General features: G+C 44.3%; 2 protein-coding genes across 3 annotated transcripts; one reads left to right on the forward strand and one right to left on the reverse strand.

Moving 5' to 3' along the window:
* The first annotated feature begins 1,781 nt into the window (after positions 1–1,781).
* LOC127312420 (uncharacterized) lies at positions 1,782–3,453 on the forward strand. The gene has a single exon (XM_051342957.2). It carries the CDS (start codon positions 1,785–1,787, stop codon positions 3,267–3,269), a length of 1,485 nt encoding a protein of 494 aa, XP_051198917.1. The 5' UTR covers positions 1,782–1,784; the 3' UTR covers positions 3,270–3,453.
* A 2,739-nt stretch (positions 3,454–6,192) lies between these two features.
* LOC127314505 (YTH domain-containing protein ECT3) lies at positions 6,193–10,399 on the reverse strand. Of its 2 annotated transcripts, none has more exons than XM_051344980.2 (9): positions 10,169–10,399; positions 9,397–9,470; positions 9,142–9,316; positions 8,763–8,839; positions 8,394–8,694; positions 8,204–8,271; positions 7,567–8,046; positions 7,087–7,299; positions 6,193–7,008 (listed from the first exon to the last, which is right to left on the reverse strand). In XM_051344980.2, the coding sequence occupies exons 1-9, from the start codon at positions 10,203–10,205 to the stop codon at positions 6,646–6,648; spliced, it is 1,788 nt and encodes a 595-aa protein (XP_051200940.1). In that variant the 5' UTR covers positions 10,206–10,399; the 3' UTR covers positions 6,193–6,645. The 2 variants fall into 2 exon arrangements, with proteins under 2 accessions (XP_051200940.1, XP_051200938.1); XM_051344978.2 differs by having other exon boundaries at positions 7,567–8,049.
* Between the last annotated feature and the right edge of the window lie 4,539 nt (positions 10,400–14,938).

Genomic DNA, 14,938 nt, shown 5'->3' on the forward strand with positions numbered 1-14,938 from the left:
ATTAATTTACATTTCATTCAGATGGTTATATCTGGGATTACATTGATACTTATAGTAAAGCTGATTGTACGAACAAAAGCAGCTAAAACTGACAGATGGTTATATCTAATGAGCCAAAAACATGTCAAATTGACACTGTTGGCTAAAGACTGTTGTACGCTCGCGACATGTAGGTTAGGCAGGGTAATGGTTTTAGGAATGGCTCGATTATAAGCCATTAGATACAATAAAAACTGAACAGCTATAAGACCGCCTGACTTGTTGCATGAATTAAAGAATTGAAAAATGTACATGGATTAGTTCTTTGCATGGAGTCGACATCAGGATCCTGCACTCGGGAAATTCAGAAACAATAATCGATTTGTGCTAATCAAGATGGTTTTGTTCTTAGTTAGCATGAGGATGAGGCTTAACAAATAAGTACAAAAGAAATACTATAATAAGTGCAGGATAAGCATGATACAACAATAGAAGAGTGAACTGGAAGTTGCTGCTTAAAGAAACATGAATCAAAGAATAAATAAGAGGGGTATGATAAATAAAACACACTTACATTTGTTGACTTCTCAATCATGTAACTGGGGTGGGCATAAAATAGAACAAAGTTCTTAGCTGGATCGACTTTTCGTTGTATTTGGATTAAGCACAAACACACATAACACTTAGGCCAATGGAAGAGTATTTGGAATTATAATCAATATACATGGAGTATATTCTCCACCAAATAAAGACTACTTTGAATTAATTAGAGAAAATAATTTGATATTAATGCAGAAAAGAAAGGACATGGAGAAAACCAGCAGATCAGAAATGGGATGAATAGAGAAGATTAATCAATGAACTCCAATCGGTAGGTGCAGACGTGCAGTACTGATCCATCTTTCACCCGATGGTGCAGATCCTGCACAGGAAAACGTCAACAATGTCCACGCTGCCCTTTAGAAAGTCATACGGGCAAGGACCTGGAGGAGCACCTATGATGAATCAGAAACAGAGGGAAAGCCTTGGTGATCTAGAGTTCGCCATGGTCTTATAAACGCAGGACAGGAGATGGATCGTCAGGCGGAGGTCAGTGGGAAGGGGAGAGGGTGGAGCAGACGAATAGGAAGGGCAAACAAACCGCTATAATTATTTTATGTTCCTTTATTGTTGGTGCGATTCGGGATTACAAATAGGTACATGGACATGCCGCTAGTGGGCTGCCGTGGAAAGCAATTTGTGTGCAGAAAATTGAAAATTCAAATAGTTTTCTGATGTGGCAGGTTGATGAGGTGGCATGGTTGCATGTTAAGAGAATTATTTTTAGTGGGTTGCTCCTATTTAGATATTATAGATTACCTGGCTTGGTTTTGTTCATGTCTCTCATAGCTTCACCTTGCCCCGCTACATGCGTGCAGTACATCAGTCATGTCTGATGAGTCACTCTCTTGTCAATGCTGCTGCATACTGCAATGCTAGTGCGTCTGTGCGTGTGTGTGATTTTCTCCATGTTTGTCCTGATGATCTTCGTCGAACTCGCTGCTTTTGTGTGCATGATTTTCACCATGTATTTTCTGATGCCTATTATCTAATCTGATGACCTATTGACCTGTAGAAGTGTAGATGCACTTGGGCTACTGGCTACTAGCAGAGCCCACGGTTCTTCAGCTGGATCTGCGAGCGGTAACAAATCCCCCTATTCATATTCCGACTACCTCTCTGACCCGGACAGTCGCGAAGCCAGTACCTCCCTCCATAAATCCAATTCATCGATCTTGATGTACGTCCGGCCGGCCCGGAGACCGATGGGGATCATCAGCTCCGATCAGCCGCGCCCTGGCCTGCGGCACCCCCCGGCCGATGCCGGTGCCGGTGCCGGTGCCGATCGAGATTGTCCGGCGAGCTGCCTTCTCCGCATCACTGCCATCATCGACAGCCGGACCAACGCATCCACCGCCTGCTGCGATACCGACGACGTACACAATGCCTCGAAAATCCAGATCACCTTCGTCATCGCCGACCCTCCTCAGGTCTCCTACTTCTGCGCCTACTGCACCGGATCTATCTTCACCGAGAAGCCGACCATCGTCCACACGGAGGGCAATCTCGCCCTCCTCTACACCAGCGTTTCGAAACCGAACTGCTACGGGCTCGACCGGTACGCCTTCTATGTCTACCACGCTAACGGCGGCTCCGGCGGGGGGCCGTCCCTCAACATACTCCCGCAGCCCAGCGGCCGCCGTATCGTCGAACGGTCTCAGATTGGGCTCCTCCCCGGGCCCGGAGGCACCCGCGACTACCATGTCGCCGCACTCCTGAACGCCTCGGGGTCGGGGCCGCTGCATTACGAGCTCTACGTCTTCAGCTCCAAGACGCGAGCTTGGACTGTTAAGAAGCCCGTCCTGGTTCTGAACGAGCAGCAGCAGCGGCAGGCAGGGGAGTTTCGCCACATCACGGCGAAGGTGATCACCGTCGGCGGAGACTACGGCACCATGGGCTTCGTAGACCATTCACGGGGAATCCTCTTCTGCAACGTGCTTCAAGGCGACTGCCCTCATCTCCACTATGTGCCTTTGCCGACGCCGCTCCATCACAGCAGGCTCGACCCCCACGATGCATGGCGCGTCTCCGACATCGCCGTCGACACCAAAGGCGGCCGCATCAGGTTTCTCGAGATGTGCCCTCGTGAGAAGACTCATGGTTGGCGGGCCGTCACCTGGAGCAGGAATGCTGCTAATTACCATGAGGGTTGGAGGCAGGACTGCGACCTTCTTCCTTCCCAGCTGCTCTCCGGCGACCTGCCCGAGCAGCTGCCCCTGCCCAGGGAGTCGTGCTGGGATAACCGCGGACGACCTCCCCCGCTGACCACCCGGGACATCGAGAGGATGTACACCGAATTTCCCACCTTGAGCTTGCACGAGGACAACACCATGTACCTGATGATCAGTCGCCATATTGGCGCACGGAACTGGTGGGTGATTGCTGTCGATACGGCCAACATGACTCTGCAAGACGTTGCTTACTACCGCCCAGAAAGCAGATTAATATTTCGCCATAGCAAGATCTCCAACCATCTCAACATGGGCGCTTCTCCAGCTGCAAGAAAACGTCCTGGGGTGGAGGCGCTGGAGTCGTCTCGCAAGAAGAAATTTATCTTATCTATGGTGGATGATATGGTGTCATCCTCGGTTGGCCAACAAGAGCAGCACCAGGATGCTGGAACTATCAAGGGAGCTCAATATGGGGATGATATGGACTTGGACATGACTACATTGTTGATCGAGCACTAGAGATATGATGGGTCTTCTTGTAATATGGTAACTTCTGCTTTTATGTCAGACCGTCTCAGATTTGCCAGACTAGTATTCACAAGGCAGGGCGGGTGTTACATGAGACAATGTGTAGCTCTTGTTCAAAATGTAGCAGGCTTTTTACCCGCAAAAAAAAAATATAGCAGGCATCGCATGTTTTAACAGTCAATTTTAATCAGCTCCAGGTTGAAAGGTGCCTTTTTCTGGCCAATATGTGTGTGCTCTTTTGCATATTATACTTTGCCCATTTTCTTAAAACCTGGTTTTGTCCATTTGCTATCTTAACAATGGATTGGCTGGCTGGTACAGAGAGTTAAATTATTTTTGGGCTGTTCAGTGCTGGCTTATTATGTTTTAGTACCTGTTGCTGGATCAAAGAGAGGAGCTAATTGCGTTTGATTGTTCAGGTATAATGAACCTCCTTAGACTGGATGATGTAACTGTAGCCGATCTGACATTCCGAGGGTTATATGGTTTACTTGAGAGATACGCTATCTTTAGAGAGAATTGTATCTACCATGCTTCCTAGGGAGTACTACCTACATCCCAAGACTTAAGGCTTATATTTTTTTTGGAAAAATCAAAGCAAGTAAAGTTTGACCAAAATTTTAGAATAATCTATCAATAAATATGATATTTTGTAGATAGGCACATGAAAATATATTCCATTATCTATCTAACAATATTAATTTTGTATTTGACATGTTAATAATTTTTTATAAAAACTTAATCTATACCTAATAATAAAGAAAATAAGACTTCTTGTTGGTCCGTTTTTTATTGCCCCTAATTTTCGTTTAAATTACAGCACTGCCACCGTCAAGTAAAAAACGATTCAGAGCGGGAACAAAAAGACTGTCCACGATCCTCTCGTTCGCTATGCCGTCCAATCGCCCCCATCCTCTGCCACTACGGCACCCGGCGGATGAGCCCGCCCAGCAAGATCTTTCTGCTTCCGGAGGCGCTGCCTCGCCAAGACATCCGGTGGAGAACTGGAGATCCTCTCCGCTCTGCATCGACAGAAGGCGCAGAGCGGTCGCGTCCCCGCTGGGTAGGGAAGAACCGAAGAATGCAGAGGATATCACCTGCAACGGCTGTACTGAACCACGTTTGGGTGGGGCGCTACCAAGGAGGAAGTCCGCAGGATCCTCGCTCTCCTGCGAAGCCAGCTCCCTGGTATTCTTTCCATAGAGCCGCCCGCTTTCTTTCAAAGCCGCAGCCGCCTCGCCGTAATATGTGTATGCTTCCTCGCCCGCGCAGCCGGCTCGCCGGTACGGCCGTTCAAGCTGCTAGCGCTCAGATCCTCAATGAACCCTCTCTAACGCTTTATAAGTCTGCTCCGCCCTCGCGGGATCTGTTCTGAAGAGGTGGCGGCCAACGTCGCGCATGGTGCCATACAGTCGTGGTCCCGGTCGACATCAAAATAAAGCATATCAGAATAAGTAGTCTCCCTTTGCATCTGCTGGGTTATTTCAGAGAGTATGTGAACCTTACGTTGCTTCAGCTGCTACCTGTGCATGTCACTGAGGGTGATCTCGAATAATCTCTTTGCAAAGCAGAGCAAAGCTAGCTCAAATGGCAAACTGCCTAACCAATTTGGTCTAACATAACAGGAGTTGCCCAGCCTACCATCGCTTTTTGCAGGCTCCTCAGATCACTTCCAATGGGCTACGTGATGAAGTCTAAATTTTCAGTGATGGGGTATGGTTTCCAAATTCTGTAGAAAGGTATGGTTCAAAAAAAGCATCATTACATACAAGATTTTTATTTTATTAAAATAAAATAGCTAAAAAAGGAGCGGGTTTAAATAAGTGGTTAATTTGTCAAAGTATTATTTCTATATTTTTAAAATTCCAAGTTGTCATGGGGAAAGAGGTAATAACATCATCTCATCTGGATGTTCTGTATGACATTGGACAAGTTCAATTCTAGAAATTTAGGTCAAGGTCTCTCATTCATGGGAAAAAAAGTAAGCCTACCTTAAAAAAAAATTAATTAACAGATCCATACTATGTGCAATATTATTATAATTTAATGACATTACGTTATATGAATAGAAGATTGGCATACTAATATACTCCCTCCGTTTCCAGATATAAGCTATATAGTTTTTTCTCAGAAAAAGTCCATAATATAAGGTGTATTGCAATGCGCCAATTATATATACAATATTTTTAGAAATTTGATTATGTTTTCTTATCTTTGCAAAGTTTAATATTAGCTCATGTTAATTGCCTAGGGTTAATCCCCTCCAAATATGGTGTAATTTTTTCACAATTTGCATTCTTTAATTTTCATGCCAGAAATTATATACTTATAATTAGGAACGGAGGGAGTATGCTTTTTTCATGTGCAAAGCAATTCAGCATGCTTGGTTAAATTAGTGACATCAGACTATAGGTATATATGTTAGCAAGATGACTTTAATAAAATATTGATTTAGTAAATGTGTAACAATTTGGATGATTCAAACATTATTTCATGTTTATTCTTCTCTATGACTAAAAAATATATAACAAAATTAACCCGTAGCAACGCACGGGCACCTTTCCTAGTTAAACTTAACATAGTTTGACTTTCTGAAAAACTTAAGCCTTGGGATGGAGGTAGTAGTTTATAGAGGCTGTCTAGCAAAAGTTCTTTCAGGTTTATTGTTCTCTGCACTTGGTACTGTGTGATGTGCATGCTAACTTGCTAAGTGCAAAAAGAGATGGAAGGCTTATATTTCAAAACAGAGGTAATACATATGACATCAAAATAGAACAAAAATACAAGAGATAATTTATGGCTAAAACAATAAAGTTAGACGTAATTGGACTAGCCAAAACACACTTTAAAACAGAAATAACAAGTTCAGAAGGTACATAGAAATGAGATAAGTTGAGCTAGTGAGAGATGGAACTATCACCAAATTGCAGAGTATGGAATGCTCTTTGCTGCATAAATCTGCCATTTATGGCCAGAGACACTAAAAGTGAACAGCATTCACAACACAGACGCAGGTACCACTAAAACCGGGACATCATTCATGACACTGACACGAGTAAAACGGAAGGAGGAGATGAGAAGACACTAAAACTGGACAGCATTCACGACAACACGACACAAGCAAAACGAAAGGAGACAAGGAAGAAAATAAAAGACACAGAAGCAGGAAACCCTGAGCGAGAACTTTGAAACTATTGGATATTGAAACTATAACCTAAATGGTAGTGAAACAAAGCCTATGATGTTGTACAACTGAAGCAGCAGCCCACTTTGACTCCAACCAACCACCCTTTTTCCCTCCTCACCTCCACATTTGACTCCAACCAACTGCTGCTCCAAACTAGTAAACTGCATGGAGATGGATAAATCAACTGCTTTCCTCCACAGGGCTTACACTTTTCTTCGCCTTGCTTTCTTCAGCCTTGACGGTAGCTGTCTGTGCATCACCCGCTGAGATGGCACCCTCAGCTCTCAGTTTGTTGTCACTTTTCTCAGTTTCCTTCAGCTGGACGGTCCGAGAAAATTTGTCAGAGATAAGAGCAATAGAATCTCCCATGACCTTAGCGTCTGTTGGCTTCAGGGGCTCTGTGCTGCCCGGCTGCTGCTGACGCCTATTTTCCTTCAAGGCTTTCTCACGTTGCTCATAGAAGTCGAAGTCCTCCACAATGGTTGTCTCTGCCTCATGATTCTTGAAGATGGTTAACATCTGGAGACCATACTCCAGCTTCACCTGCATAAGTTGTTCATTGGATTAGCATATCACCTTTTATTTTTTGAAAATGTTCTCCATAAAGCTCATAATTTTTACCTCCTGGGTGTCTCTGCTGTTTGTTACAGGTTTGTTATCATTGTTCTCAAGAGTGATGTGCCGCAGTAAATTGTTCGGAACATCCTTGACAATGTGCCACTTCACAGGAAACTGGCCACTCCACTTGTCTTGCTGCCAATAATCAACACTTCTGTCGAAGTCAACAGGTCCAATCATCTCAGCCACACCGCAGAACTGACCACTCCCATTAACCTACAAAAGAAGTTATGGATGAAATTCCACATCTCTACTGACACAAATCCTAAATTGAAAACATGCTTACAGTAGATCCAGTGCACCATTTTTTTCCAATTCTTATGTGGAAATAAACTACCCCCTCCGTCCGGACATAAGTGACTCGGATTTGTCTACATTCACATGTATCTAGACGCGTTTTAGTGTGTAGATACATGCGAATCTAAACAAATCCAAGTCACTTATTTCTGGCAGGAGGAAATATAAAAGGAAAATTAGCCTTACCGAGAAAAACAAGAAAATAGGGCAATGGTCTTCTTTATCTTTGGCCGCACGATAAGCTGAATCCAGCTTTCTATTCCCGCTAGCTGTGCTGGCCCAAACATTGTACTTAATGCTCCTATGTACATGGTCCTCCGTGTATGATTTAATTACAAAGAATTTCGCATCCTTGTACTCAGTGACAAAATCAGGACGGTTGTACAGTTCACTATCAACCAATGGAGTGGGTTTCTCGCTTTTGTCCTCCACTGAAGAATTCTCCGTGTCTTGTTTCTTTGGTTTTGCGGCACGTGGGCCACGGTTTTGCTCATTCAGAAACTCCAGAGAACCATTCTGGATACCAAATGGCACCCTTTGTTGACTGGAGCTGTAGTCAAAATTATTATATCTGCGACCAGCAGAACTCCAATTTGGAGTAGCGCCTCCATATTTACCAGTTTGTTGGCGTGGCTTGTAGGATCCGGAACCATACATTGATCCATGCTGCTGCAATAACATGCATTGTCAGTACTGGACATTTAGGGGCACAATAAACCAAATAAACAGCAAATTTGAGTTCCAAAAATAACTGCTCTGTTTATACTGAACTGCATGTGTCCAGGGAGCTTTTGCAAATAGTCCAAGTTGCATGACAACATACCATTCCAGAAGCCAGTGGTACATTCCCTTGCCCGTAGAGTCCTGGAGCATTGCTCGGTTGCGTTGCTCCTGCGAAAGAAATCCATAGTTAGTTTGGTATGGCTCTGACCAATCTACGACAACACACATTACTTGCAACCATCATATCTTTTCTTGGAATAATACAGGAGACTGAAAGGAACAAAAGTTACCTCTGTTGTATGACCCAAATGGTTGGTGGTATGCGGCTGTTGGTGAATACAAAAGGCCATCAGGAAGGAAGTATTCTTGCTGAAGCATAGGGTCTCCTTGAGACATTCCAGTACCGGAATTTGAGTATCCCATACTAGGAGAAGCCGGTGGCTGGTAGTAAGGAGTTGAGAAGGGGAAGTGCATTGGGGAGTAGGACTGGCCATCTCCAACATTTGAAACAGGAGAATAAGCTCCATACATCATTTGGGGGTTGTTCGCATACCCAGGAGATAGCATGACTGACTGGTTACCATCGTAGAACTGCATCAGTGAAAACACTTAGTACTTGATTAAGGGAAGTGAAACAAGTTTGATAGGCAGCTACTTACAGGTGACGCAGAATGGAGTCCTTCCATACTCACATAATAGGGATACTCTTCCCACTGCCCAGAAGGATTCATGTATCCTAGAGAAGAATAAAATAAGATTCAAATAAAAAACATCATTCCACGAAAAGGAGATGTCAAATAAGGTACAATGAGCCCTCGTAAGTCGTAAGAAGCCCAAGATATAACACTTCAACATCACTTAGTACTGTTAATGAACAATGATGACTAATGAAACAAAAACTAAACAGTAAATAGCAAATATATAGGGCAAGAATGCAAACTTGACCTATTAGTGTTCTGGATATATATTCTCCCTGTGCAATGTGCAATAATGCATACAAGCATTATTAATACCCACAGAAAACAATGGCAAACTAACCTCCAGAATAGACTGCCTGTGGCTGTGGTGCATACACATTGGGCTGGTAGACATAAGGCTGTTCTCCAGCTTTTCCCAAAAAACTAGCCTTCTCCTGTGCACCTTTTGGCGACTTTAGGGAGGTAGAGCCACGCGCAGTGGTAGCACTTGTTTTCTCAGCTGTAATAGAATTAATCTGATGCAACAGAAATCAACGGTCAGTAATATTCTACGTCTGCACAGAACAGGAGAAAATAAAACAGTGCAGCACGTTACCTGCTCTTTGGTATTTACACTCTTCGAAGGGTTATTATCAACTACAATTTCTGATTGCAGCGGAATTGCGCAATCTACAAAAAAGAAAAGGATGGTGTAAGCTGACAAAGGGAACTGCAGAAAGTGTTACTACGGTACGTACTTAAACTTTAAAAAAAGACAGGTATCGCATACTGTTACTGTGTCGTATAAGCCAGGGAATTACACAAGGAATATGCTAAAGGTCTCTTTGATTCACAGGTTTTTCGCAAGGAACAGACCAATTCCTTCAAGAATCGAGCAAAAAATCTACTTATCAAGCAAATATCAATGAAGCAGGTTAGTCAAGTTTCAGTCAGGCTTCAAAAGCTCGACTTGACCCGTGACAACATGTATCCTGCTAGCACCAGTACAGGCTGTTGCCGGCTAATTTCATCATATAATCTCTTAGCTTCTCGTTTTGCTTGTCACGAGCGATACCCAGCGACTAACACGTATGGCTTAATTCAGCTATTCTAACAAAGAAAGCACGGCGCAGGCAGCAGTTCAGCACAACACAATTGCTATTGGACAAAATCCTTTCTTGCAGCGGCAGGCGCGGGGCCCAGACGTGGAAATTCTAGGGGGGAAGCCGCGCTTGCTGTTTTAGGGTTGCAGCATGTACAATCACCACGGCTAGGTCTGGAGCAGGAGAAAGCAGCAGGCGGGCGGGAGCGTAAATTCGGGCCGAATAGGTGGCGGCGAGGGAAGCAAGGGGACGAATTGGAGCTGCTGAAGCAAGGGCGGGGCTTACCGACGAATCCGGACGGATCTCCTCCGGTGGACGCCATGTTCCGGCCGGCGGGGCGAGGAGGAGGAGGGGAGCGAGGAGCGGGGAGGAGGTAGGGGCGGCGTAGGTGCGCGGTCCGGCTGGGGGAGACGCGGCGGCCGGCGGCGGTCGGCGGGGAGGGGCCCCGTCGGGTTTGACGGTGGTGCGTACGCGAGGTGAAGAGGAGGCGAGGCAAGGAGGAGGAGGAGAGGTCCACTCACGCTAATCATCGCGGGCTTTAAAACCGGACCGGTGCCGGCTCGTTCGGTCCACCCGCCCACCCATCCGGTCCGGCTTCTAAAAGTTTTAACCCACCTCCATTGCATGTTTTACCTCCAATCCAACTCTCAAAAGCACATCTAAAAGCTCTCTCAAAAGAAGCAACTCTTCTTATTCCAATTTGGGACATATATCAAGTTCCAGAAATTCTATGAAGAAAAAGTTTATGACTGATGGAAAAGAGAGTCGAATTAGAACCCTTCCTTGAGCTCTCGCCATGTTGGTGCTGAAGGCGTTGATTGCCCTCTCCTTGGAGATGTCTTTCACGGTGTTCTTCAAGATGGTCCATCGTTGGATGTACGAGCGTATCGACTCGTTTGATCTCTACGTGCATGCTTGTAGCTTTTCGATGGAGGCAGGTCGTTTTTAGGTGACCTGGAAGTTCTGGATGAAACAATAGACCAGGTCATCCCATCTGCTAATCGATTCCGCAGGCAAGCTTTTGAGCCAACCTCGCGTGGAACCTCTCAGCTACAGACAGCTTGAAGGCCGTCGTACTTGGGGATGTCCGTGGATAGCTTGAAGCTTTTCGGCATCAGGGTTCGACGGACGCGTCGGCTAAAACAGCTCGCGCCACACGCCTTGACATCAGAGTCAGAGTCAGGAGACTTGTGGTTAGAGCGCTTTATGCGAGATCTTTCGGCCTTGTGTTGCATGATGTCGTTGCGGGAGTGTTGCGGGAGTCGTAGTCGCGTGATCCTCTTCCTCGCAGTCGCGGGAGGTGTGGCGAGTTGTCGCCTCGTGGAGGAGAGTGGTCGGATCGTTGCGGTATGTTCGCCTTCATCGATGGAAGATCGCTCGGGGATCGTTTTGTGGAGGTTGGTTGGACAACAACTATGTGTATTCGCGATGAGGGAGCCTTGTGGCGTCTTGGCTTTTTGACATCTCGAGCCTAACGCCCTCGGGCAGTTGTTGAAGCCAAGAGTGTCGTCTGGGCGTCATGCCCGAAGTGTTAACCTTTGACATGGAGGAATGGGGAGAGGACAATTGTGCTCGTCGTTCACTTGCAGCTTGGTCATGCGTGAATGCTCCTGTTGAAGGACGAAGTGGTAGGTCATAAGTTCCTCATGCGTCCTGTCCAGCTGCATAGGAGCCGAGCCTCTTACGGCTTTCTTTTCCTTGGCCTAGGCTTCTGTAGGAATGGTGATGGTGGTCTGATCAGCTGTTTCGGGGTTTTCATCATTGATTCCGGTGGCAGGGTCGATGACCACACACTAGAAACATGTAGGGTATGTGTTGTTGTTGCACCTCCAGTTCTGGTGAAGCCATCGTCATGATCCCAGTAAGGATGGCAATGGAGCAGGTTTGGACGGATATAGGAACACCAGATCCATGCCCAAATCCATCAGCCTCGCTCTGCCCCGCCCACGAAAGTATCCGTGGGCATGGATGTCGCCCCAAATCCAAATCCGATGGATACCTGGATATCCATGGATATCCATGCCCATAAAACTTGAGTTCCATTTCAGCAATATTTCACTTGAATTTCATTAATAATAAGCTAACATGAATGTTTTGGCAGCATTCGACATTATTTCAATAGCATTTCAACCGTAATTATGTCGACAATTCATAGGAATATCAAAGCAACAATATATCACATTACCGAGGAGGCGGAGCAATCAACGAAGATCCACAGTCAATGCGGCCGGCGGAAGCCCTACCAGCACAAGGCGGTTCGTGATTATTTAGAGTGTAAAATCATTAAGGCTTAAATTAAGTGTTTGGTGATTTGGGCCTAAAAAGGACAGCCAATCATAGGTAAAATCGCATGTGTCGCTGACATGTGGATCCAACATGTTAGTTGGATATCCATCGAATATCCATGGAGCAAAAGCTATGTCCGTGCCCGCTCCATGAATTATCGGATATCCGCCCCATGAAATCCATGGACACAACCAATCCTCCATACCCGTGCCCGGCGGGTCGAATTGGATACCCAGATCCGTGGATAAAATTGCCATCATGAGATCCCAGATGAGGTCATTTGGACCCGCCACATGCTAGGTGTCGCAGTCGACACAATAAATTAAAGTTGGAGTAGATTTCAGCTCACTGGAGGAGTTGGCGGAAGACGACGATGAGGGCTCCTTGACGGTCGGTGGCGAGGTCAACTCCACCGGAGTCGAATGGATCGGATCCAGAGGCGAAGGATGCCCACTGTGTTGATGTGGAAACGTAGATCTCCAAGCTCTAGATCAATTCCCTCATGGAAGGATTTGAAGGCCAAGACGAGGCCGGCGGGTGCGGGATGAACGCGAGGGAGCTGAAGTAGATCTGCTCCCCAGAAACTGGCGACTTGCGCTAAGGTTGGAGCCACCAAAGTCGTGACTCCATCGCACAAATTTCCCATATAAGTCACCAATTGACGCGGGGTCTCCACGACAATGAACATGGTTGATGGACTTGGGCTTCGGGGAAGAAGGTGCACTAGCGAATTCATCGGTTGAGAAGCAAAGGGGAGGCACGATTTACCCAGGTTCAGCCCCCCGGAGGATAAAACCCTAATTCCAGCTTGTATGTTCTTGATTGATAGATGATGATTACAAAGTCGATGTGATGGCTATGGTCTTCTAGATTGATCGTCCTCCCCGACGACTAGGAGGTTGGGTATAAGGTATCGTGTCCACGTCAGTTACAAGCTAGAGGTGAACTCTATTTTTCCTTGTCTTGGGCATGTCCGTGTTCCACACGCCAGGACCTTGGGCCTTGAACGCTTCATACTGCTGAATCATCTTGGGCTTCTTGGTCCTTAGCAGGTCATCAGGTGGCCTCCTATTACGCCGCACCAGGTATGCCAATGATGGGCACCCGAAGGGTCGTGCCCATGTCAATAAGATCAAGAACAAGAAGAAAATGTTCATCATCATGATGAACAAACTATAAAAGTTAGAAAGGTGGAATCTCTAGGAAAAGTAACAGAAGTCTAAAAAAATAGCATCAGAGGTACTTGAAGAGTAGGAAATCCTAGTTGGTGAATCTTAACACTAATCCAACAATATTAATCAAGCCATTGAGGAAAAACATCTCCTTTATTTGATCTTTTTAAATGATTCTAATTCCTACTTACTGATGAGAGAAATTAAGTGGATGAAATGCTCTATTCTAAACTAGGGCATATATCTATATTATGTCATAGTGACTTGATAATTAGGCGACTCTATGTATCCACATATATCTTGTGATCAACCAAAGGAATGTTCCTCTAATTGTAAGCAAACCTATCTTGCTAGACATAATACCCTAAACTCAAGAACTGTGATGAGATGAATAATACCTCAAACTTTTTTGAATCAACTCTATGAGTAATCCTAAGGTGATAATCCAATCTCTAGAATGTTGCCCAACACTACACTAGAGGACAACACTTCAAGGGAAGTAAACCTAAGGCTAATTAAAGCTTATTCATTTAGCTTATGACAAAGGGATTGATACATATATCCAATTTGGTCCACACCTATCATTGCACACTTTCAAGTGTATCAAAAACCTAGAGAAATTATAAAGATTCCAAATTTACTTTGGAAATAAAATTCCATATGAAGGTTTAATCAATATCTTTGAATTGACAAAATATCAAACCATGTCAAATGTGGTAATGACTAAGGTCACATATTTTCATATGTGACCAAACCACATACCTCTCTTATGAACAAATCATAATTATGAATTTCATAGAAATAATCTACATTTTAAATTATTTATCAGATATCTTGACTAAATTTGGAGTTATCCAAGATCTTGTAGAATACATACCAGTACAAACGAATCCATTTGAGATTTCTCTCAAATTAGGAACCTAGTTGATGTTCTACATTTTATGTGGAGATCGAAATGAATTTAGAGATCTTATAAAGTTGTCAAAATAAAAGAGATGGAAATAGAAGGAACCTATGGAAATTCCTTATAGTTCATCTTTATTTGAATTGAATTCCATGTTTAAGTTTATAATATTTTTTCCATTCCATTAAATTCCTTCCCATTAGGAAAGTAAACCCTAAATTTCATTCAAAATGGAGGAATGTAAAACTTTGAAAAACACCAGGGCTAAATATTCAAATTCGTAGAAATGTTGGAATTTCAAAATAATTATTTTGCAAAATTCATTTAAGGGTTTGAATTCCATTTGAATTCAACACATTCCTACGTGAGGAAATAAAATACTAAAACCATTTCCAAATATTTTGAGGGATGCAAAATATCTCTCATACATGTTCACAATAATTCAAGTACTTGAATTATTCAATTCATTCTGAAACCAAAACCAAAGTCTAAACAGAATTGAAATTCAAAATAAAAAAAGAAATAAAGAAATAAAGGAAACCACTATGTGGAACACATCCCAATAGCCGGCCCAATCTGTCGCCCAACCTTTTTTCTCCGTGATGAGTGCATTTTACAACATATTTTAAGCATGGATGGCCCAAAAGGTGAGATTATTATCCAATTTCCTTGGGAACTTTGTACATGAGGCAT

The sequence above is a fragment of the Lolium perenne genome, chromosome 7 (assembly GCF_019359855.2).
Source record: "Lolium perenne isolate Kyuss_39 chromosome 7, Kyuss_2.0, whole genome shotgun sequence".
In the NCBI taxonomy this organism is placed as follows: Eukaryota; Viridiplantae; Streptophyta; class Magnoliopsida; order Poales; family Poaceae; genus Lolium; species Lolium perenne.